Genomic DNA, 26,335 nt, shown 5'->3' with positions numbered 1-26,335 from the left:
TTTTTCTTCCATCTCATTAATTCTGTCTTCCATCGCATCAATTCTTCTCCTTTGCCCTTCCAATGTGTTATCTGTTTCTGACAATTTAATATTAATCTTCTGGACTTCTATCTGTACGTTTAGAATCATTTCTAATTTTTTATTTAATTTGTCATTTTGTTCTTATATTTTCTTCCAAAATTCTTATTTTTTTCTGTGTTTTGTTTGGTCTATCTCTCAATCCTTTGAAGATATCTAAAGATAATTCTTTTGCATTCCTTATCAGAGAGTTCCAATGCTGCTTCTTCCTCAAGGATGTGTTCTGGGTACGTATCCTGCTCCCTTGTTTCTACCGCTTTATCCTGCTTCCTTTTGTGGACTCTGATGGTCTGTTGTTTCCAAGACATCGTGGCATTGTTGTATTTAGATCTCTGTTAACTGTTTGTGAAGGGCAGCCAAGGGTGATTCAGGCTCTTCTTGTTGGTTTTTTATCCTTGGCCTTTTCAGTCTTGCAGGTCCCGAGTGTCCTTGTGGTTGCTGGAAAGCAGAACGTGTTGTTAAGCCCCAGGAATCTGTCACAGTGCTGTCCATTTACATATCCAAATTAGTGAAGCTGCTGTTTAAACCTTCAAAATGGCGGCACCCTCCGGACCAGCAAAAGTCCACAGTTCAACCAACCTTTATCTTCAGCTCCTCCGTTTGTTCCCCAGCCACCATGCACAGTCCTCTGTGCATTCCCTGGCTAGGAGAGTGATTTTTAGGTTAATTCTTAGGTTGTACCACCACTTGGGTATGTCCAAGCTGTCTGTGCTGTCAGGATTGCTCAGGATCGCTGGCAGAGCGCAGCTCCGTATATCTCCTTTTTTTGGTATTTTCACGCAAATTCTTCTGCTAGTTGGTGTTTAGTCTACTTCTGTATCCTTCTCTTCAAGGCTCCGGAGTTGAAGATTATCTTCTGTGCATGTGTTAATTGGTTTCCTTTTTTTTGTTGAAGAGGGTCTGTGTAGTCTTTCTTTCTAATCCGCCATCTTGTCAGGGACCCTGAAGATAATCTTATATATGTACTTGTGCTACAAAATTAGCCAGATACATTACAGAAGAAACAGAAGACAGGGTTGGAGTAACTTTGCAGAGACAACCAAACATCTTGTGAGAGAGAATCACCAGGCCTGTGGATTTGGGACCATGGTCTCAACTGGGGACATCATGCTCATTTGGCTCACATAGTTCATAAAATATTTGTTCTACAACCTACTTTGGTGAGTAGCAACTGGGGTCTTAAAAACTTGCGAGTGGCAATCTGAGATGCAACTTTTGGTCTCGTCTTGTCTGTAGCAAAGAAGAGTGAAGTAAATCAAAGTCATCTTGAAACAATTAATCCAAAGGTAAGATAGACCATGAGGACCTCATCCTCTGGGACCCTGAAACCAGAATAACTGGTACCTGACTACCAATGCTAATCTCTTGGAAAGGGATCAAATCTGGAGTTCCAGGGTAGAGTGGGACAAAAAAAATGTGCAACAAAATTAAAAAACACAAAAATGACCAGAATTACTGGTTGGAAAGAGACTGATGTGGTCTTGGGTTACCCTTTGGGCCCAGAAATGGATTGGCTCTCAGCGCAACAGTAGAAGACCTATATACAGAACACCTAACCCAGGTCATTGCACCTACCTACTCCAGGGAGATGCACCCCTTAGATCAATCAGCCATGAGACACCAGAGGGATAGCACTCACTTAGAGGAAAAGCTAGACAGACAGGAATGCATGGATAAGAAGGGAACATGGAGGGGGGTGGTCACACGGAGAGGAGAGGAGAGGAGAGGAGAGGAGAAGAGAGGAGAGGAGAAGAGAGGAGAGGAGGGTTTTTAAGGTTGGGGGTGATAATTGGGGCCATGAAATCAGATGTGCGTGAACTTTTGAATGTAAAACAAGTTTGCTTTGTACATTTGCACCCAATGCACAATTAAAAAAAAAAAAAGTTAGTATGATTTCTGGATGCCTGAACTCATCTCTCTAGGATCTTTGCTGCTATGAACCCATAGAGAATGGGTTCAGTTCACTTATTTTTCATGAAATGATATCTTTTAGGTTAATTTAGTTTACCTATAACTGTATTTAGAACATGGGAGAGTAGAGGTTCTGAGGGTTTAGGATAATTTAATCCATATCTTTCATAACAGAAATTAAAGAATTGATAATTTACAAACTAAAGAAATATTAGAAGTATGTTATTTAGAAATAATTATAAGAAGAAAGAGAAAAGAGAATTAAAAGTGGTTACCTTTGTGAGGCAGAGTTAAGAGGTAGAGCAAATGAATTCTAATTTTGTTACCTTTAGTACCAAATGCATTTATTATATATTGTTCTTATATTTTAAAAGTATATATGGCTTACCTATATACTGTTGAAGGAAGTAATTCATTTATTCAATTGTGGTTTATTTTGATCCTACCAAAATCATAATAACTTCACTAATAAATTTGAAAGGACTGTTAGAGATCATATTATTTAACTTCCATTGATGTATGTTTGGCAAAAAAATATTGATTAGCCTGACAAACATGTACAGGAAACTTAAATAACTTATGATAGCAAGAAATTGTAAGCAGCATACTTACCCAAGAGTAGGTGGATTAACTGGTAAATAATGAGAGTTCAATTACTCTGAAGCCACAAAAAGGCCATATTCTTTAAGACTTATTTATTGATATTGAAATATGTTCGTGAAATATTGCTCAATGATAAAAGTAACATAAAGAACAATATGTATCATACAATAGTTTTGTAAATAAAGTACATACATTTAAGTATGAATATATAGAGTATTATATACATAGCTGCATATGAGAAAAATGCTTTAAATAGAAATATCAAATTAATAGCAGTCTTTTTGAGATACTTATTTTTTCCTATTGCTTTTCTATATTTTCAAAATTTTCTGTGTTGAAGAACAAGTACGTCAGTAATTTAAAGCAAAACAAACAAACAAAAACAATAAAAAGGACATTGATAATGCCATGTCAGTACAAGTTGAATTTTTCTTTTTAATAAAGACTGGATGTTCATTTTCACTGCTCTCACCATTTTCCTCTTTCAACTTTAGTTTCTTCATCATTTTTAATTCCCTTTTGAGATTCTGCCAGTGAATTTTTCTTTAGTAAATTACCACTTTGCTATTGATGTGAATGAAAATAGCCTGCCTTCCCAGTGCTAATTTGTTTTGCATTATTGGAAATGTGTTCTTCAACTACATTATAGCAAATTAATAAAAATCAAAAGAAATGAAAAAAATATACCTAATTTTCTGCTATTCCAGCTAATTTACTTTTGTTTATGCACACACATTTTCTTTCCTATCCCTTAAATGTATAATTTGTAATTTAAATGGATATAATTTTGGATTTTCTCTTCATTGCTGGTTCAACATCCTCATTAGTTTCTGTCTGTACTAATTTTGTACCTTCTCAACGGGTCTCTCTGCTTCTGATCTCAAAGTAAAAGTCACTGTTCTTTCAGTGGTCTGTAAAGCCCACAGACCCCTCCTTCACATCTTTTTTCCCCCAGTTATCTGCATGGTTAGTTCTCTCAGGTCCTTCAAACCTTTATTTAAACACTCAAGTTCCAGGCCTTCAAATTCTTCTGTGAGGCTTTCTTTGTTCATCCTATTTAAAATTGCATCCCTCACACCATGCTACTTATTCCTCTTCCATGCTTTTATTTTTCTCTATAGCATTTCTCACTGTCTACAATGCAATATATTTCACTGACTTATTTCATTTATAGAATAAAGCTGCATGTGGTAAGGGACTTTTATCTTGTTCACTGCTCTATTCTCTGAGGTTAGAAGCAGTGCTTGTCACTTGATAGGCACTTAATGTTTGTTCTCCTAATCCATCTTTCACATTGCTGCCAGATAAAAGCAACCTATAGAGCAATGTATATCATACAATATTTTTGTAAGTAAAGTATATGTATTTAAGTATGAACCTATATAAAATATTTATGTACCTATCTGTGTTTGAGAAAAAGATTTTAAATAAAAATATCAAACTAATGGTAGTCATTTTGAGGAACTTTTTTTATTTTCCTGGTGCTTTTCTATATTATCCTTCTAAAACTCCAGTGGGAAAACTAATTATATGATAGTTTTCTGTCACTTCATCATTTGACCTTTATATATAGTTCTGCTATTTACTTTGCCACTGCCCAAGTACCCTAAACACACACAAACAAACACACACTACACACCTTCTTTAGTTGTGTTTTTATTGTTCTTTTTGGGTGTGCAAGTGTAAGGAGTTCTGGTAGCATAGTGCCTAAGGCATTTGACTGCTAACAAGAAGGTTCGTGGTTCAAACCCACCAGCCACTACTTGGAAGGAAGATTGGGCAATCTATTTTCATAGAGATTATGCCTCAGAAACCCAAGGAGGGATCACTATGAGTGGTATTGACTCAGTGGCAGTGAGTTTTTCTTTTCTTTTCTTTTTTTTTGTATATTTTGCTTTGGTCTGGAAGGCACTCCTTTCTAATTCTTTCTCTCTGACTCTTACTCATCTTTCACATATTACTCAGGCTTCCCTGATCTGTTCTGCCAAGTGTGGTTTTCCTCTTTTGAATCCACTTGCAACTATATTATAGGAATCAGAATGCACTGAAAATTAGTGTTTCCTTATTTGCATCTCTCCTTCCAAATTTAGCTTTGTTTTATTTTTGTGTCCACTGTGCCTAGAACTAAGTGCTTAATATGGAATGAATTGATGAATTACAACATTTTTCATGTTGTCTGGAGTACTAATTTTAATAGGGTAAATCTTATATAAAGTTTTGATTTTTACTCTGTAGACGCTTAAAAGATATTTTAAGACTCAATTCCTATGAACACACTTTATTATTCTCCATTACATCTTGGATTGGCAGAAACTATTTAATTTGCAGACCTTTTAATGTTATGTTGCTATGTTTTGTGGATGCCTTGGATTACGAATTACTAGATTTATAGGCAAAAGTAAGGAAATCATCCTTCCAAAATAATATTATTCATAGTAATTGTGTACCACTTTTAATAATTCAAGGTGAAATTAATTAAACTATTACTATTTTGATGAATAATATTCAGTATTCATAAATTCAGGCGCTCTGGTGGTACAGTGGGTAAGGCATTTGACTATAAAGAAGTTCAGTTGTACAAACCCACCAAGTGCTCTGCAGAAGGAAGGTGAGACAGTCTACTTCCATTAAGATTTACAGCCTTGGAAACTCTGTGGTGGTCACTATGAGTGGGAATTGACTCAATGTCAGTGGACTTTTAGTTTATTCATAAATTAATAAAAATTTTTTTTTACTTATTTTATAGGGAAGTCTTAAGAGTAGCCACCAAATCTCACCTCAGGAGTTCATCTATGAACTGAAAATGGGATCTGCAGATGAAAGACTTGTCACATGCCTGGAGTCCCTCCGTGTGTCTTTGACCAGTAACCCTGTCAGGTAATTCACCTATTCGAACACAATCAGGGTATGTTACTGAATTTAACAGAGGTCACCTGTCTGTCCTTTTTATTTAATACTTCATTCATGCCACCTTTAAATAAAAAATGGTATATGTCAAAAACTTCTCAATGTAAAAATTGAAAACATAGTATTTATATGCATGAAGAAATATAATCTCAATAGTAATTTCTTAAAAATTTATTCTTAGATAGTACATAGCTTCTGGAATTTTAAAAAGTTTTAATTTTTCTTAGAACTTTGAAAACTTAAGATGTATTTTAAAAGAGAACAGTCATGATCAGAAGCTATCAATGTAATGTGGTTGAGTTTCACTCTGAATTTTGGAATTGTATAAATTTTTTTCTGATTCTTGCTTGACAGAGCAAGAAATGCCATTAATTAATTTTTAGAAATGGTACCTTTGTAGGAGCCTATAGATTAGTGTCGCCAGATTTAGCAAATGGAAATACAAGATGCCCAGGAAAATATGAATTCCAGATACACCAAAGAATTTTTTGTTATTTATCTGAAACCCAAATTTAACTGGCCATCCTGTATTTTATCTGGCAATACTACTATTGAATATTTCTATAAATCAGTTTTTAGGCTTTTGGAATGGGGTTATATTGGGGTGCCTCTGAGAAATTGTGCAAGATATTTAAAAATTAATGTAAATGTATTTTGAGAAACTGAACATATTTAAACTTTTCAGATTATTGCATGGTAGGAGACTGACATTAAAAAATCCTAACAAGATGTGCCTGAAGTACATCATGTATGTTAATTGTAGCACCACTGATTGAGTGTGAATATATTCAGAGCCTATATAAAAACAAAACTCACTGCCTTCGAGTCGGATCCGACTCATAGTGACCCTTCCTTGGGTTTCTGAGGCAGTATGACTATGGAAGTAGTTTGCCCCATCTTCCTTCCAAGGAGTGGCTGGTGGGTTTGAACTGCCAGCCTTCTGGTTAGCAGTCAAATACCTTAGGCACTATGCCTTCAGAGTTCCCAGAGGCTATATTAGGGAGGTAGCTAATCGGAGTTCTCTGGAAAAAATCAGTCTAGAAGTTGTTGTTATGACATGTCTGAGCAATAATAGAATCAGATTATTTTGGAACTGTAAGAGACAAAGGTAGATTACTTTTGGCTTTTAATTGAATAATAAATGAATGTTTATACTTAATAATATGCATAAATGTGTATAAGTATATATTCATTGGTTTAGAATGTCATCCTGTAATTGAAGGTTAGTGATATTAAAGTGATCTCTTTGACTTCTCTCAGATTAATTATTTTTTTAGAATGTTTTTGAAGTTTGGCTAGTATGAAAAAATCCTTGAAAGTACAAGAACTTTTTTTTTTAAAGTTCTGATCTACTGAAACATGAAAATGAGTGAGGTTTAACTAAGATATATATATGGAGCTCTGGTAGTGTAGGTAATTTACTGGTATTAAATTGAGTTAATCAATATTTTTTATAACTAAGGCTTATATGGGAGCTCTGGTAGCATTGTGCCTAAGGCACTTGACTGCTAACCAGAAGGCTGGCGGTTCAAACCCACCAGCTACTCTTCGGAAGGGAGGTTGGGCAATCTACTCCCGCGGTGATACCGCCTGGGAAACCCAAGGAGGGGTTGCTTTGGGTCAGGTCTGGCACAATGGTACATAACAACAACAACAACTATATATATATATATATGTATGTTATATATATTTTTTTTGTGTTTTGTATGTTCAGTAGACTTTAAACTAGTGGTAGGACATGAAACCAGGGATTTCACAAATCTTATTTACCTCTCGTTAGCAGACACAGTGAAAGCCATAGAAAGTATTCAGTAAAATTAGTAAAATGAGCAATCTTGAGGTTTTAATTTTATCCTTCCTGAGTCTGCTTTGGCTATTGTTAGAAGCTATGATTAGACTACAGAATGTATAATTACTTATTTGCCAGTTATAGATGAACAGCTTTGGGTTCCACTTTAATTTATACCAGTAAAAACTGTTGTGTTGTTATGTGCCATTGAGTAGGACCCGAATCATAGCGACCCCTCCTTAGGTATCTGAGGTGGTATCACTACGGAAGTAGATTGCCCAACCTTCCTTCTGAGGAGTGGCTGGTGGGTTTGAACCACCAGCCTTCTGGTTAGCAGTCAAGTGCCTTAGGCACTATGCTACCAGAGCTAGCTACTATTGCTATTTTCCAAGTGATATCTTAGGTGTATAAGGCAGCTCTGGTTGCACAGTGAAAGCATTTGGCTGCTAACCAAAAGGTTGGCATTTTGCATTTACCAGCCACTCTATAGGAGAAAGAGGAGGCAGTTTGCTGTTGTAAAGATTTCCAGCCTTGGAAACCTTACACGGCAGTTCTACTCTGTTTTGAAGGGCCACTACGAGTCAGAATTGACTCAATGACAGTGGGGTTGGTTTGTCTTTTTGATCATCGCTGTGTGGCTGGAGTAAATAGTAAAGCAGATCCAGGCCTCATTTCTGTGGAGTTTAAATGTAGGAAGAGTGTATATAGGTGTGAAATGGGGAAGCAGTTCAAACTCATTTCTCAGGTTATCTGGCAGACACTGGCCACTGGAAATGCCGTTTATTGTTTTTCGGCATAATTTGACGTAGTCCCTTTCTTTACCTTTTCTTCTTCATGTTTCAGTAGATGAATGTGATAGCAAAAGAAAACAGCATTAACATTATGTTAACTATGAAGGTATTGATTTTACAATGGATAGGATTATTTATTGTGATGTTCCCTAAAAACACTGGGAAATGATATATGTGTTCTTCATATGAAATAAAGAAAATTGAGATGATACTATGGAATATTTTTTTTTGTCCAGTGCTCCAGATAGATGAATGGCTTAGCTGGGGATGTAAAGCTTCAAGTTATGGAAATGATCAAACCTTTGTACCTTTTTTTTTTTTTTTTTTGCTGTTAGTTATAATGTGTCTGCTGATAAATTCAATTTTTCATATATTCTTGTTTAAGTACAGTATTGTTGTGGTTACCTAGTGCCACTCTGACAAGAAATATACCACAAATGGGATGGTCTTAACAAACAGGAATTTATTCTCTCACAGTTTGGAGGCTTTAAGTCCAAGTTCATAGTGCGAGGCTCTAGGAGCTGGGTGAAAGCCCCTCAACCTTGGGGTCAGCTCTGCCTCCTGCTCCCAGCCCACTGGAGCTAGAGGCATTTCTTCACACAGACAGCTGCTGGCTGCTGAGGCTGAGAAGCCCCAGGGTTGACAAGTAAAAAGGCACAGTCCCGATGTTACCAAACAACACGGCAGGCCATTAACTTAAGTCCATTGTAAGTCCCAAGGTTGGCAGAGCATAGCAGGCTGCTGAGCAAGGACATGGCTACATGCAGGGTCCAAGCATGCCATAGGCTAGAGACCATTCCCAAAACTGCTTCTTATATACGGGAAGCAAGCCACATACCCAAAGGCAGCTACTCAGCCGCTTGTGGTAGATCCCACCATGGAGGTGATTTTTAGTCTCATCACTACCACCAGCTGCCCAGCCACTCAACCAGGCCCAGCCAAGTTGAGACACAAACATAACCACCACAATTCCACCCCTTGTCAACTTGGCACCTGTACAGATCTTCAATGGGTGTTATCTATACAGGTCTCCTCCACTAGGTGGCTCTAGTCTCCTAGTTCCTGAGTGGTGGCCTCATCCCCTTGGCCTGGTGGGCCCTGTTCCTCTCCCTTTTGGGCATGGCAGCCCTGCTCCTCACTCTTGGGCAGTGGCTATGGCTCCATCCCACTGGCTCACATGAATGAGCAGCCTCACAGTCCAGAACCAAGTTGATGAAGGTCTGGCTCTTTGAAACCTAGGGGGCTGTGGTCGTTCCACCCCTAAAGGCCATGGTCCTACCCTTTCAGGCTGAGGCAGCTCTGCTTCCATTTCCTTGGTCTCTCTGCTTCTGCTGATTAATGTCGAAGGCAACCCACTCCGCAGGAAATCTTCTTGCCCTAAAAGCACTCAGTTCTCTTGCTCCATGAGCTGGCCAACCTGCATTTTATGCAACTCCATTTTATACTGGTCTTCTCTACCAATTAACATCTGAAGGCAATCCACTCCTCCAATAAACGACCTAACCAAAGGCATCAAGCTTTCTCCTCCGTGGGATGGTAAAACTGTCATTGTCTCATGCTGGTTCTCTCGGCTCTGCTACTGCCGTATCTCATGCTGGTCTCTGGGTTCTGTTCCTGCCATCTCTCATGCTGGTCTCTTGTGCTGCTCCTGCCGTCTCTCATGCCGTATGCTGGGGTCTCTCTGCCAGGGTCTCAGGTCAAGGAAGCACTCCACTCCTGTTTCCACATTTTAGGCATCTGTCAGAGCTTGCACCCACTCTCTCGGTACCATATTCTGTCCTGGCTAACTAGTGCCACTCTGACAACAAATATATTACAGATGGGATAGCCTTAGGAAACAGGAGTTTATTCTCTCACAGGTTGGAGGCTTTAAGTCCAAGTTCAGAGTGCCAGGCTCTAGGAGCTGGGTGAAAGCCCCTCAACCTTGGGGTCCAGCTCTGCCTCCTGCTCCCGGCCCACTGGAGCTAGAGGCGTTTTTTCACTCAGACAGTTGCTGGCTGCTGAGGCTGAGAATCCCCAAGCTTGACAAGTAAAAAGGCACAGTCCTGATGTAACCAAACCACACGGCAGGCTATTAACTTAAGTCCATTTTAAGTCCCAAGGGCGGCAGAGCATAGCAGGCTGTTGAGCAACGACATGGTTACATGAAGGGTTCAAGCATGCCATAGGCTAGAGACTATTCCCAAAGCTGCTGCTTACATATGAGAAGCAGATTACATCCCACAGGCAGCTACTCAGCTGCTTGTGGTATATCCCACCATGGAGTTGATTACCAGTCTCATCATGGGAAATAACTACCACCTGCTGCCCAGCCACTCAACCAGGCCCAGCCAAGTTGACACATAAACATAACCACCACAAGTATGTTATTAAATTTTAAGATAGAAGAAATTCTAATTTTTGTAAATGTTTGAGGTCATTGTTAGATCTGTGATATCATCTGAGTTAAAATCTTTTAAAGTTTGTGAATAGAATCAAAAAAGGAACAAAGAAACTAAGCAATGACAGTTCTCCAGCAATGTTGGTTTGGGATCAGAATGTATTGAAATAAGAAATCAAAGAAAAATCAACAACAGAATGCTTTTTTCTCCCCCAGGATGTGTAATATTTTTAGAGTCATCTGCCAGCTTTTGAAAATCTGCCTACCAATTTAAGCTTGTCACAGTTTTTACTATCAAGATAGTGAGTTGTATGAAAATCAGTGTGTTGCATGACACATTTGTTTTATGATGATTTTTTCAGATCACAGAGTTTTTCTTTTTGATAATGAGATTTATTGATTACCTGATATTCTTGGTGTTGTGTTTTGAGTAGTTTCTTTGTGCTGCTGTAACAGAAGTACCACAGGTGGGTGGCTTTAACTAACAGGAATTTATTTTCTCACAATATAGGAGGCTAGAAGTCTGGCTATAGGGAAGGATTTCTCTGTGGGCTTGGGGGAAACATCCAGTTTTCAGTGTATATGTTAGTTAAGTACATATTTATTTTACTTGTTTTCCTATTAATAATATGTTAATATTTTTTTTTATTTCCATGACATATTTTGGAATTTTAGATTAGACAGGCCTGAGATGTAAGTTTTTTTTTTTTCCGTCTAAATTTTATTTATGTTGTTGTTGAGAATATACACAGGAGTTTATTCTCTCACAGGTTGGAGGCGTTAAGTCCAAGTTCAGAGTGCCAGGCTCTAGGAGCTGGGTGAAAGCCCCTCAACCTTGGGGTCCAGCTCTGCCTCCTGCTCCCGGCCCACATTTGCTCCCAGCAAAACATACACCAATCCAACAGTTTCTACATGTACAATTTAGTGAGGTTGGTTACATTCTTTGAGTTATGAAACTATTCTCACCCATCTGTTCTGAGTTGTTCTGTCCTCATTAACATAAAGTCACTATCCCCTATCTAATCTTTTGAATTTATGTTGTGAATTTGATGTCAGTAGTTCTTAAAAGAGCATACTGCTCAAGGCCAACCTTTTTTTTAATACTAGTTAACCTAATCTATTATTTGGTTTTAAGAAGCCTTCAGGAAACTTTTTTAGTTGATGGTTTTAAGATTATCTTGGCAATATTTTCAGGGGTTCATGTAGTCTTCATGGCTCCAGAAAGTCTAGAATCTATGAAAATTGACAATACTGTTCTGCATTCTCTCATTTGATCAGGAATCTTTGATCAAAATGTTCAGTATTAGTATCTAGCTGAACACCATCCAGCTCTTCTGATCTCATGGCAAAGAAGGAAGTTGTTCATGGAGGCAGTTAGTAACACATTCAATATCCTCTTATTCCTAAATTTCCTCCTTCCCCCTTCCCTCCAGGTAGAGACCTATTGTTGTGCCTTGGATGGATGTGTATAAGCTTTTAAGACTCCAGGCACTATGCAGTGAGCTAGCAGGTTAAACACAATACTAAACATAGTATTTGGAGCTCTGGTGGCATAGTGCCTAAGGCATTTGACTGTGAACCAGAAGGTTGGCGGTTCAAACCCACCAGCCACTCTTCGGAAGGAAGGTTGGGCAATCTACTTCCAGAGTGATACGGCCTTGGACACCCAAGGAAGGGTCTCTATGAGTTGAATCCTACTCAACAGCAGTGAGTTTTAAACACCTATCAAGCTTATTAATTAAAGCCTGACTCTAAACCTGCAAACCAAGAACCAGATACCATGAGGTGTTTGGGTGTACATAAGCAGACTTGGCAGCTTCTCTCTCTCTCTCTCTCTTTGGTCGCTGTTGTAAATAAATCTATTACACAACTTTTGGCAATTTAACTTTTTATAGGTGTACAACTTACTGACAGCAATTACAATAATTTACTATGCAACCCTACCCTTAACCAATATGATTTTTCCATCATCATTAACCCTCTTTCCACCTCCCTCCCACCCCTTGTAACCAATAAAAACTTTGACCTCTATACATTTGCCTTTTCTTGTCTTTTTATATAAATCAGGGCATACAGTGGTTATCCTTTTGTGATTGACTTACTTCAGTCAGCATAATGTCTTCAAGCTCTTTCCGTACTGTAACATATGTAACATTTCTCCTATTGGGTGAACTCTCCTATTGGGATTCCACTGAATGTATGTACCATATTTTATTTATCCATTCATCTGTTGGTGGTCAGTTAGGTTGCTCAGCCTTTTAGCTATTTTGGGTAGTGCTGCAATGAACATTGGCATAAAAGTGTCTGAGACTCTGCTTTCAAGTCTTTTGAGTATATACTCAGGATTGGAATTGCTGGGTCATATGGTACTTTTATTTTTAGTTTTTTTTTTTTTGGAATTCCTGTACTGTTTTCCATGTTAGTGGTACCATTTTGCATTCCTGCCTGCAATGGATAAGGGTTCCAATACCCCTATGATCTCACTTTTTTTTTTTTTTTAAATTGCCATCTTAGTAGGAGTGAAATAGTATCTCATGGTTTTGATTTGCATCTCTCTGATGACTACTAAGCCTGAGCATCTTTTACCAAACATATGAATGTTTGGTGACCGTTTGATATCCTCTTTGGTAAAATGTCTATTTAGTTCCTTTGCTCATTTAATGATTAGGTTATTTGTCTTTTTGTTGTTAAGTTGTTGAAGTTTTATATATATTTTGATTATAAATTTCTTGTGAGATATATGGCTTCTGAATGTATTCTCCTAGTCAGTAGCTTGTCTTTTACCTCTTTTTTTTTTTTTTTTTTTTTGGCAAAGTCATTTCTTTTTATCGTGATCTGGGTGAATATTTGTAGATGAAATCAGTTTTCCAGTCAACAATTCATACACATATTATTTCATTCTATTGATTTCAATACACTAAGTATTGCTTATCCTACTTCCTTCTTATGTTTCTCTTTTCCGTTCCTCCTTCTTTCTGACCTTTCCTGCCTTCTGAACTTTGTGTTTGGCAAATGCTGCCCTTTTGATCTCAAATGGTTGATTGTTCTAAAATGTGCATACTTCCCTAGTGTTAATGTTCACTTTGTAGACTTGTCTGTTGTTTGGCTAGAAATTGAGCCAAGGGTGTGAGTTCAGTTCCAGACCCAAAGAGTGACTCCTTGCCTCTGTTTGTGTCAGGATTATGTTCGCTTAATAAAATGAGTTTGGGCATATTCCCTCCCTTTCTATATGGAATAGTTGACTAGAATTAGTGTTATCCTCTTCTCTAAATTTTTGGTGGAATTTTTTAGCGAAGCCATCCGAGCCACAAGTTTTTTTTGGTTGGGAATTTTATTTTTTTTATTTTAGTGAGCTGTTCAATTTCTTCTTTTGTTATGGATCTGTTCATTTTTTTTTTTTACCTCAAACTGTGATAATTTTGGTAACTACCACATTTATAGAAATTTCTCCATTTCTTCTAGGTTTTCACAGTTGTTAATGCACAGTTCTTTAGAGTCTTCTGTTATTGTCCTTTTTATTTGAGGTTTTTTAAATTGTTTCTACTCTTTTTCTGTTTTCTGTTTGATTTATTTTGGCTATGATCGTTATTATTCACCCCACACACACACTCCCAGGTGACTGTAGGCTTATTTTATTGCTCTTTTCCTAATTGTTGAAGTTGGGTTAAGGTGTTGATTTTGTTCTTTCTTCTCCTTCTTAAACATGGGAAAAAGGGGACTTCTGGTAAGGAATAGGCAGACAAGTGACACAGACCCTCTTTAACAAAGAAAAGAAAAGAAAAGCCAATTAACAGAGATACAGAAGATAATCTGGAACCCTGAGCTTTGAAAGGAACTATACAGAAGTGGATTAGGCACCAACTAGTGGAAAACCTGAATGAAAACAGTGAGTACAGAGAAGCTTGGAGCTGTGGACTATCAGCTACTCTGATGGGAGCAACAGCCTGAATATTTCCAAGTGGTGCTGGGACTTGATAATTGACCTAAAGGTCAGTCCCAGTCACCAAGGGCTGCAGAGACAACTGCTCTGGTGGCCTATGACTAGGAAGGGAAATAGCAAGGAGGGAGACAATCTGAGCTGTGGACTTTCTGTTGTCTGGAGGACACAGCCATTTTGATTGTTTACACATGGCATCCATTTTGGATATTTAAAGTGACCAAGGGTGCAGCCATTTTGAGTGTTTACAAGTGGCGGCCATTTTGGATATTTAAAGTGACCGAGGGTACAGCCATTTTGAGTGTTTTTAAGTGGCATCCATTTTGGATTTTAAAGTGATAGCATTCTCATTCACTTCCAGGGACCTAAGAACAGGCTCTGTTTGCTAGGGTTGGCAAGGACATACGAGAGGCTAACAAAGGAAAGGAGACAGGTGGTAAGTGTATAAGTGCTGTCAACTAGTGAATAGAGGAGCACAGCACAGTACCCTGCTTACATAGATAACATACAAACAAAACAGAGAAAACAAAAATTGTGGGCAGATCACTCCATTATACCATCACCAATTAAATATAAACACAAAAACGCCACAATGCCTTGGAGACAATAGAATATCACAGTTCACACAAATAAGCAAGATAAAGCAAGAGAAACAAGGGACCACTATACAGACCCAAAACACATCCCTGAGAAAGACACAGCATTGGAACTCTCTGATAAGGAATTCAAAAGAATTATATTTAGATATCTTCTAAGGGTTGAGAGACAGACCAAGGAAAACACAGAAAAAACCCTAGAAAAATTCTGGCAGAAAATTCAAGTACAAAATGACAAAGTAAATGAAAAATTAGAAATGATTCTAAATCTACAGGTAGAAATCCAGAACATTAATACTAAATTGTCAGAAATAGATAACAGGTTGAAAGGACAAAGGAGAAGAACTGATGAAATGGAAGACAGATGTAATGAGACTGAAGACAAATACCTGAATACTCCTTTGCAAAAGGATCAATCAGAAAAAATATCAAAACAAAATGAAGAAAGCTTAAGTTTCATGTGGGATACCATCAAAAGGAATAACTTACATGTCATTGGAATTCCAGAACAGGAAGAGAAAAATGAAACCACTGAGAAAATTGTCCAAGATTTGTTGGAGGAGAACTTCCCTGATTTGATGAAAGATGAAAATATATCCATTCAGGAAGTCCAACAAACCCAACAGGATAGACCCCAAAAGATAATCACCAAGACATATCATCATCAAACTCATCAAAACCAAAGACAAAGAAAGAATCATGAGAGCAGGATGGGAAAAATTAAAAGTTATCTACAAAGGGCAACCAATAAGACCAAACTTGGATTTCTCGACAGAAACCATGCAGGAGAGAAGACAGTGGGATGGCATATATAAAACACTGAAAGAGAAAAATTTCCAACCAAGAATTAGGTATCCAGCAAAACTGTTCTCTCAAATATGGTGGTGAAATTAGGACATTTCCAGATAAGCAGAAATTAAGACAATTTGTTAAAACCAGACCAACCTTACAAGAGATACTAAAGGGAGCCCTTTGGATAGAGAAGCAACAACAGCCAACAACAAATGACCATTAACACACATGATTATATAACTCAGAAACCAACCCAGCTGTGGAAGTATCCAAAGTAAATAAGCCTACAAGATTGTAAACAGGAAACTAGAGACACCAACCAACAAATGAGGACAACTACAAACCAAAAAGATGGAAAGAAAATGTGTCGTTACAGAACTTCTAGATGGTAGGGAAGTCAAGACAACTACAAGAGAGAATGGACTGTTCTAAACTTAGGAAGAAAACCATAAATCACAGGGTAACCTCCAAGAAAAATGATAAACCTTCACATCAAAATAAAAAAGAGCACTAGCATAAATATTCAGCAAATACTAAAACAATAGCAATGAAGGAAGTGATAACATGATTCATAAACAAAATGAGCTCAGCATAGAAAATTATATGGAACAAAGAAATCGACACAATGAAAAGGCACATGACAAAAATGACAGCAACAAATTCATATTTGCTGATAATTACATATCTGACAAGGGACTCATCTCTAAGATTGATGGAAAACTCCAACACCTCAACACCAAAGGAATTAACAATCCAATTGAAAAACTAGCAGAAGACATGAATAGACACTTCACCATGGAGGATATTCAAGTGGTCAGCTAATACATGAAAAAAGATGCTCACAATCATTGGCCATCAGAGAGATGAAAATCAAAACAACAATGAGATATACCATCTCACCCCAGCACTGATGGCAAGGTTCAATGAGACAGAAAATAACAAATGCTGATGGGGATGTGGAGAATTTGGGACTCTCATATACTGCTTGTGTGACTGTGAAGTGACACAACCACTGTGGAAAGCAATATGGCAATTCCTTAGAAAGTTGGAATTGGAGATATCATTTGACCCAGTGATTCCATTACTAGGTGTATATCCTAGATAGGTGAGAGCCAGGATAGGAACAGATACATGCATGCTCATGTTCATCACAGCCCTATTTACAACAGCAAAAAATGGAAACAACCTACATGCCCACCAGCAGAAGAGTGGATGACCAAACTATGGTACATACACATAATGGAATGCTATGCAGCACTAAAGAATAATGTAGAGTCTGCAAAACACTGCATAATATGGATGAACTTGGAGGACATTATGCTGAGTGAAATAAGTCAATAACAGAAGGACAAATATAATATTAGTTCGTTGTTGTGGAGGGTCAAGGAAAGGTTTATATATGGAGGGAAACTTTCTTTGTTGGTTGCCAGGGGTGGGAAGGGAGGGGAGGGAACACTACCAAAAAAAAAAAAAATGCATTGACCCATGTCACTTTAGTTTTGTCTATTTCACTACACATAAATTATATTTCAATAAAATGCATTAAAAAAACAAAAGAAAAGTAAACATGGGAAAAAAATTTAAATTTATTTCTACACAGAACAGAATGTCCAAAGTCTTATATCAATGAAAATATCAGAGAGTACAGTAATATTGTGGTTTATGAATAATGTTCTCTACAATGGATTTTACAGTTTTTAAAATATCACTAAGGGGATATTGATTTATCTTTGATACATTTCTGAAAGTTGTGTGAGAAGCTTTGCTGCAAAATTTATTTAACATAGTTGCGTTTTTCAATTACAGTTAGAACAATCCAGCACTTGATATGAGTACTTAGATCAGCACATTGTTCTAAAACATAGTTGTGTGACATTTTGTGAACTAGCTGCAATTTTCAGTAGCTGTGTTTATCAACTGTATAACAAAATTATAATGTTCACCTAAGCCATATGCATGTGTCATATATACCAAAATTAATGGTTTTTTTATGTATGTTTTTCCCCAACTACAATTGGAGGAGCATCTTCATGTGTTAATTCTATTGATGTTTGTAGAACATGAGACAGTGCTGTCAGCTTAAACTGACCTCCACATGCAGCTGTGTTTATATCATCATCACAGTTTTTTCCAAACTCTTCTAGAGTATACATATCTCCTGTATTAGGGTTTGTTAAAAATGACAGAAAGTCTTCCATATGGCTTTGCATATATTCTAAGGCAGCAACAGTCAGCAATCCAGTAGTTTTGTTTCTGTTTTCCTTGATTTTTGTCAGTGTTTTCTTTAATCTTTCTCTCAGCCCTTTAAAGATACCTGAATAGAATTCTTTTGATTTCCTTACTAAGTAGTTCCATTGACATTGTTTCTTCAGGGAGGTTTCCTGGCTATGTATCTTGGTCAGATGTTTGTGCCACTCTGCTTGCTTCTTTGTGTGAACTGAGGTTATATTTTGTCTATGAAACATAGTAGTGTTGTTGATTTTGTATTTAATTGGTGTTTCTATGTTGGTGTGTTTAACTCAAATTTTTTGGTTGATGTATTTTGATAAATTGGAGTGAGTAGGACAGGTGTACTATTCTACTTGATAGTTTGTCAACACTTAGGCTCTCGTAACTTCTTTCTTGGTGGGTCTGATAGAAGATGGGAGTGTGTGCACAGTTCTTTGTTTGCTGCTTGTATATAGCAGTTGGCAGATTGGTCTTATGTTGGTGGTTGTCTGTTGCTGATGAGGTGGTACAGGAGTTGGTGGTGGCACTTGTTCACTGGGTGAAGTTTTTGGAGTTGTCAATATGGTTGGACAGTGGGGGCAAAGTTGTCTTGTGCCAGGTGGGATTTAAAAAAAACACAACAAAAAATAACTAACAATAAAGAAAATAGAAAAATAACAGGAGGAAAACAAATAACAACAACAACAAAAATAATATAAATAATAAGAAAAGAAGGAATCAGGACAAGAACAAAAGAGAAGAGAAATAAAGGAAAAAGGGAAAGACAAAGAAGAGAAATAAAGGGAGGACATAAAAGAGAAAAAGAAGAGTAGAAAAAAGAAAAAAAAAAAAAAAGAGGAAACAAACAACAGGGAAGGGAAAGAAAAGAGAAAGGAGAAAACTGCAGGTCAGGGCACCCAGTGGAGCTCCTGCCAGCTGAGGAGGTGGCAAGAGTCATGACACTTTGTTCTAGAAGGCGTTTTTGTGGGCCTAGAAGGTGACTGGTAGCAGGGTATTTGGTTCCAGATATGTTCCTGTTAGTCAGAATGTAGCTGGGGCTAGGAGATTTGGTCCTGCAAGGAGTTCCTGCTGTTCTGTGGGACAGCTGGGGGCAGGGTACCTGGTTCTGGAAGCAGTTTGTGCCAGCCCATACGGTGGCTAGGGGCAGGGTGCCTGGTCCCAGAAGGAGTATGTACTATTCTAGAAGGGGCTGGGAGCAGAGTGCCTGGTCCAGGAAGGATTTTGTGCTGGCCCAGAAGGCAGTTGGGACAGGACACCTGATCCCAGAAAGAGTTTCCGCTCATCTAAAAGGTAGGGTCAGGTTGCCTGGTCCTGGAAGGAGTTATCACCAGTGCAGAGGGATGCTGAGGTTTGGATGCCTGGTCTAGGATAGAGTTTCTGCCAGTTCAGAAGGTGCATGGAGGTGGGGTATGGCCTCAACTCTGGTCACTGGGAGGATATGAAGATTAAAGGTATGTTATCTGTCATATATATATGACAGAGAGAGAGAGAGGAGAGAGAGAGTAACTTATTTTAGTAAAATGGCTCACACACTTATAGAAGCTGGCAAGTACCAAGTTCTTGGATCAAAAGTCAAGCTGGAGGTTTTCCTGACTCATGCAGCTGCAGGGGCTAACGAGCTCAAGGTTGACAGGCAGTATACTGGCTGTTGACTCCAACCAATGATCAATCCAAGATCTCCAGGCCGAATGGTGGATTGTTCACTCAGGGACAGTTGTAAGCAGCACAACAGGATCCCGATCCACAGAAGTGTGTCTCTTTTTCCCAGGATGTCCATAAATATATTAGAAGCAGGCCACACTCCTAGGGAAAGTCCCTTTCAACAGATTGGCTGCTCAAAACATATACATCTGATCTCATCATGGGAATAATGCACATCACAACTGCTTCAACCACTTAGAATTGTGGTCCAGCCAAGTTGACACAGACAACTCCAACTATCACAAAGGGGAATATCACAACTTTCTTGTCACCAGCTACACATGTTGGCACCTGTGTAGTCCTGGGCAAGTGGAGCCAATTACTGGGTTGCTGCCGTGGTTGGAATGCTGCTTGTGAAAATTCAAAATGACTGCACGATATCAGAAGAGTTGACAGTTCACAGCTCAGTTTGTCTCCTAGTTCACTGTTTTTATTCAATTTCTTGTTCTAGTCAGTATTAGAGCTATTCTTCTTTCCTTTGAATCTCAGGGTTTCAGGACTATCATGTGCATCTGTTTCATTTTGTTTCTCATGTCTTTGTTGTAGAGGATGTGGGTAGCTTGTCTGCCTTGGTTGGCCATCTTATTGGAAGCTTCTGGTAAAGCTTTGATGAACAAAAATTTATAATTTTTCTGAGGTTCTATTTATTTATGTTTTATTTTGCTGTTTGTGCATTTGTTTTATATTGGATAATCCATTGTTTAATGCTGTGCTTGACAGCATTACACCTGCTTATTCTTCTAAGAATTTTAGAGTTTTAGTTTCCATATTTAGCTCCTCAGACTGAGATGAATTTATATGATTTTACAGTAGTATTAATTGTGATAATTTCTGAAGTGGTCAAGAGAAATGTAGATGATCTGTATTATTGTATTTATTTGCTCTTTTTCTTTTCCTTTTTTTTTTTCTCTCTCTCTTTATTTCTTTTTGATAATAATGCCTGGAAGTAAGTAATGGCATGTATTTGTTTTATTTCTTGTGCTGTTCAATACACTTGCCACTAACCACCTTCAAAATATAATTTACTAAAATTAAAAATTTAGTTCCTTAGTTATACTAGAAACATTTTCAGTGCTCAGTGGCCACCTCTGTCTAGTGGCTACCATATTAGCATAATTATAGACTATTTTTATCACCACAAAAATTCTATTGATGGTACTTCTTAAACATCTTAGTTCTTTTATATAACTGCTCATTCAACAGTATTTCCTGTGTGATTATTGTATTCTCTTTGAAAGACCTGGAAATTTGCTTCCATAAAAATTACAGCCAAGAAAACCCTATGAGACAGTTCTACTCTGTCACATGGGGTTGTTATGAGTTGGAGTCAACTTGATGGCACTGAACTGCAACAACAGCAACAGTGGCAACAACATGTCTCTAGGACTTCATGGGAATATGCAATGGAAGTAAACTGTAGAAAGTTAAATATCATTTTTAAAAACCTTCAGAATGAGCAGGCATTCATATCAAAAGACTCTTGAGAAAGAAAAGAGTGATTTGAGGGAGGTTCGCTTGTCAAATTGAAAATAAACACAACGCAACCACTGCTGTGGAGTTGGATTTGACTCATAGTGACTCCTCCTTGGGTTTCGGAGGCCATATCATTACAGAAGTAGATTGCCCACCCTTCCTTCCAAGGAGTGGTTGGTAGGTTTGAATTGCCAGCCTCTGGTTAGCAGTCAAATGCCTTAGGCACTATGCCACTGTTGTAGTTGTTGTTGTTATGTGCTGTCAAGTTGGACGCAACTCATAGCAACCCCTTCTTGGGTTTTTGAGGCAGTATCACTACGGAAGTAGATTGCCCCATCTTCCTTCCGAGGAGTGGCTGGTGGATTTGAACCACCAGCCTTCTGGTTAGCAGTCAAGTGCCTTAGGCCTATGCTACCAGAGCTCCTATGTGATGCCACTAGATATCCTAAATTTAAAATAAGGTAGTGGTTTTTATACCTGCTATTAAGGAACAGAAAAGGAATGTGTAACAGGCAGTTCTACAGAGTGCGTAATCATTGGTGTTGATGGCTGTAGCTGGGGTAAGGGAATCAGTAACATACTGGATCATGGAAATCAGAAACGTCCCCTTTGGTTGGCTGAAAGATTAGTGGAATGCATGTTTTTTATCAGAATTTTCTTCAGAGAAAAAGGTTTACATTTTTTAAAAACATTTTATTTTATTGTGATTTGGGTGAAAATTTACAGAGCACATTCATTTTCCATACAACAGTTCATACACATTTTGTTTCATGACATTGACTGCAATTCCTCACCATGTTATAGTTCTCTTCCCGCTTCCTCCCTGAAGTTACCTTTTCCTTATTCATTACTGTCCTTGAGCTCTCCCTTTGCAAACACTGCCCTTCTGTTCTTCCACAATTGATCACTGTAAGGAGTATATCTGCCTGACGTAATTGTTCACCCTATATGCCTCTCTATTGTTTGACTGAAAGCCATGGTAGTGAGTTCAATTCCAGACCTGAAGGGTAACTAGGGGCCATAGTGTCAGGGTCTCACCAGGCTTTATCAGACCAGTAAACTTGGTCTTTTTTTTTTTAAAGATTTTGAGTTTTGTTCCACATTCTCCTACTCTATTCAGGATCTCTTGCACTGATCCCTTTTGGAGTAGTTGACAGTGGCAGTCAGGTACCTTCTAGTTCTTCTGCACTCACGGTCATATAGGCTAAGGATTGCATGGTTTGCTAATCCCTTGGAAAAATTGTTTCCATGCATCTTTCGTTATCTTCATTCTTCTTTTCTCTGGATGAGGAGATACCAAATGTTGCATCTAGATGGGCACATGCAAGCTTTTAAGACCTTAGTCACTACTTATCCAAAGTAAGGTGTAGAACAATGTTTTTGTGTAGTATGTTATGCCTATTGAGCTTGATGTCCCCTGTGACCATAGTTCTCAGCCCATAGGTCCAGCTACTCACTTCCTCAGTGTGGTTGGCTGTAGCTAAGAAGTTATCATAACTTTGCTCCTTGTTAGCTCTATTATATATTTGGACATTCTTGCAAAACATACAAATACATATGTAGAAATATCATTTGACAACCTAATATATGGTCATGCGTATATTGCCTTTTGCCTAGACATACCTGATCATTCAGCCTGTCTACCCATCTATTTACCTATAGATTAATGTTTGTTATCACTGACAATGCAGTATTGTATGTGTAAAAGGGTATCTTTGTTGTCTGTACCTCTTGTGTACCTCTCTGTGTCTTTCTCTTCTTCAGTGCTGCCACGTTGATCACTAGCTTTTGGTACATTGCCCTTCCCTTCACCCAAATCAGTACTTGTATTGTATTCTCTTTGAAAGACCTGGAAATTTGCTTCCATAAAAATTACCTATGTAGCTGTGTTCCCTCCCCTCCCCTCCCAACCCTGCTAACCAACAAAGAAAATTTCCTTCCATACATAAATCTTTCCTTGACTTATACCAATAGAGAACTAATACAATATTTTTCCTTTTGTGATTGACTTATTTCACTCAGCACAATGTTCATCCACATTATGTGGTGTTTCGCAGAGTCTCCATTATTCTTTAGCGTTGCATAGTATTCCATTGTGTTTGTGTGCCATAGTTTGGTTACCCCTTCTTCTGTTGATGGGCACTTAAGTTGTTTCTATGTCTGCTATTGTGAATAGTTTTGTGATGAATGTGAGTATGCATATAATTGTTCATGTCCTGGCTTTCACTTCTTTAGGATATATACCTAGTAATGAGATTGCTGGATCAACTGGTATTTCTATTTCCAACTTCTTAAGGAATCACCATACTGATTTTCACAGTGGTTGTATCATTTTACAGTCCCACCAGAAGTATATGAGAGTACCAATCGCTCCACATCCTCACCAGCATTTGTTATTTTCTTTCTTTTTGAACTTTACTATTAGTGCTGGGATGAGATGGTTATCTCATTGTTTTGATTTGCATTTTTCTAATTGCTAATGACCACAAACATTTCTTTGTGTGTTTTTTGGCTGCCTGAATATCTTCTTAGGTGAACTGTCTATTCATGTCTTCTGCCCTTTTTAAAATTGGATTGTCTTTTTGATGTTGACGTGTTGGAGTTTTCTATATATTTTAGAGATAAGTCCCTGTCAGATATGTCATTGCCAAATAATTTTCCCCAATCCATAGGTTCTTTTTTTACTCTCTTGGAGAAAACTTTTGATGCACAAAAATTTTTGGTTTTTAGAAGGTCCCATTCATCTAGTTTATCTTCTGCTGCTAAAAGGTTATGCTTGATAGTCTATTTATGCCATGTATTAGGGCCCCTAAGTTTGCCTCTATTTTTTTCTTGATGAACTTTATAGTTTTAGGGTTGACATTTAACTCTTTGCTACATCTGCATTTATATTTTGTTTATGGATGAAGTATGGTTCTTATATCATTTTTCTGCAAATGAATAACCAGTTGTCCTAGCACTATTTGCTAAAGAGACTATCTCTTCCCCATTTAGTGGATTTTGGCCCTTTGTCAAAGATCAGGTGACCATAGGTGACTAGATCTATTTCTGGGTTCTCAATTTTATTCCACTGGTCTATGTGTCTGTCATTGTACCAATACCAGGCTGTTTTGACTACTGTGACTGTGCAGTAGGTTTTGAGATCTGGGAGTGTCAGACATCCTACTTTGTTCTACTTCAATAGTGCTTTGCTTGTCTGAGGTCTCTTTCCTTTCCATATGAAATTAGTGATTGGTTTTTCCATATCTTTAAAGAATGTTGATGGAATCTGGATTGAGATTACATTGAATATATAGATTGCTTTGGGTATTATTGACATTTTCATAATGTTCAATCTTCCTATCCATGAGCATGATATGTTCTTCCATTTATGTAGCTGTCCTATGGTTTCTTGAAGTAGTGTTTTATAGTTTTCTTTGTATAGGTGTTTTGTGTCCCTGTTGTTGTTGTTGTTGTTATTGTTATGTGCCCTCAAGTCAGACCTGACTCATAGCGACCCCTCCTTGGGTTTCTGAGGTAGTATCACTACGGAAGTAGATTGCCCCATCTTCCTTTCGAGGAGTGGTTGGTGGGTTTGAATCTCCAGCTTGAGGCACTATGCTAGCAGAGCTCCGTTTGTGTCCTTGGTGAGATTTACTTCCAAATACTTTATTTTTGTGGTAGCTATTTATACAGTAGGAGCTCTGGTGGTGTAATGCCTGAGGCATTTGACTGTTAACCAGAAGACTGGTGGTTCAAACCCACCAGCCACTCCACAGAAGGAAGATTGGGCAATCTACTTCCATAATGTTACTGCGTCAGAAACCCAAGGAGGGGTCTCTATAAGTCAGAACTGACTTAATGTCAGTGGGTTTGGTTTTTAGTTTATTATAAATGGTATTGATTTCCTTATTTCATATTCAGCAATCTCTTTGCTGATGTAGAGGAATCTGAGTTTTGTATGTTGATCTTGTATCCTGGCACTACGTTAAATCTCTCAATTAGTTCTAGCAATTTTCTTGCCGCGTCTCTTGGATTTTCTGTGTATGAGATCTTATCAGCAAATGGTGATAGTTTTGCTTCTTCCTTGCCAAATTAAATGCCTTTGATTTCCCTTTCTTGCCTTATTGCCCTGACTAAAATACATTGTTGAATAAAGTGGTGATAGAGGGCATCCTATTCTGATTCCTGTTTGTAAGGGGAATGGTTTCAGTCTCTGTCCATTGAGAATAATGTTGGCTGTTGATTTTGCATATATGCCCTTTATTATGTTGAGGAATTTCTCTTGTATTCCTATTTTTCTGAGATTTTTTTTTTTTTTTTAAATCAGTAATGGGTATTGGATTTTACAAATGCCTTTTCTGCATTGATTGGTATGATCATATGGTTCTTTCCTTTATTTAACTTTTGTGATGTATTACATTGATTATTTTCTAATGTCATACCATCCTTGCATACCTAGTATGGACTTCATGTAGTCATGATGTATTATTTTTCTGACATGTTGTTAGAGTCTATTAGGTAGGATTTTTGTTGAAGACTTTTGCCTCTACATTCATGAAGGATTGGAAGGAAGATTGGGCAATCCACATCTGTAGAGATACAGCCTTGGAAATCCAAGGAAGGGTTGCTATGAGTTAGAACTGACTTGATGTCAGTGAGTTTGGTTCTTTTTTAATTCATGAGGGATATTGGTCTGTAGTTTTCCTTTTCAGTGATGTCTTTGCTTGATTTTGGTATCAAGGTTATGCTTGCTTTATAAAATGAATTTGGGAGGATCCCATCCTTTTCTGTGTTCTGGAATAGTTTGAGTAGGATTAGTGTCAGTTCTTCTCTGAATGTTTGGTAGAATTCTCCAGTGAAACCATCTGGAGCAGGGTTTTTTAAAAAAATTTTTTATGACCTGTTCAATTTCTTCTTTTGTTATGGGTCTGTTCAAATTTTCCACCACAGTCTGTGTTTGTTTAGACAAGTAATATGTTTTTAGAAATTTGTCTAGTTCTTCTATATTTTCAAATTGGTTGGAGTAAGTTCATCATTGTATCCTGATGTTATCTTTTTTTATTTATTTTTAATTTTATTTTGATTTGGGTGAAGATTTACAGAGCAAATTCACTTTCCATACAGCAGTTCACATATACTTTGTTTCATGTCATTGACCACAGTTTA

General features: G+C 37.7%; 1 protein-coding gene across 1 annotated transcript in view; it reads left to right on the top strand.

Annotated features, from left to right (window-relative positions):
- DIAPH3 (diaphanous related formin 3) overlaps window positions 1-26,335 on the top strand; it is a 923,535-nt gene that overhangs the window by 243,253 nt on the left and 653,947 nt on the right. Inside the window, exon 5 of the mRNA XM_042781617.1 lies at window positions 5,339-5,469. Within this exon, the coding sequence (XP_042637551.1) occupies window positions 5,339-5,469 (131 nt within the window). The remainder of the gene's footprint in view (window positions 1-5,338; window positions 5,470-26,335) is intronic.

This window comes from Orycteropus afer, unplaced genomic scaffold (assembly GCF_000298275.1).
Source record: "Orycteropus afer afer isolate SDZICR_OR568_19922 unplaced genomic scaffold, OryAfe1.0 scaffold00138, whole genome shotgun sequence".
In the NCBI taxonomy this organism is placed as follows: Eukaryota; Metazoa; Chordata; class Mammalia; order Tubulidentata; family Orycteropodidae; genus Orycteropus; species Orycteropus afer.
This window is presented reverse-complemented; position numbering and strand designations above follow the sequence as displayed.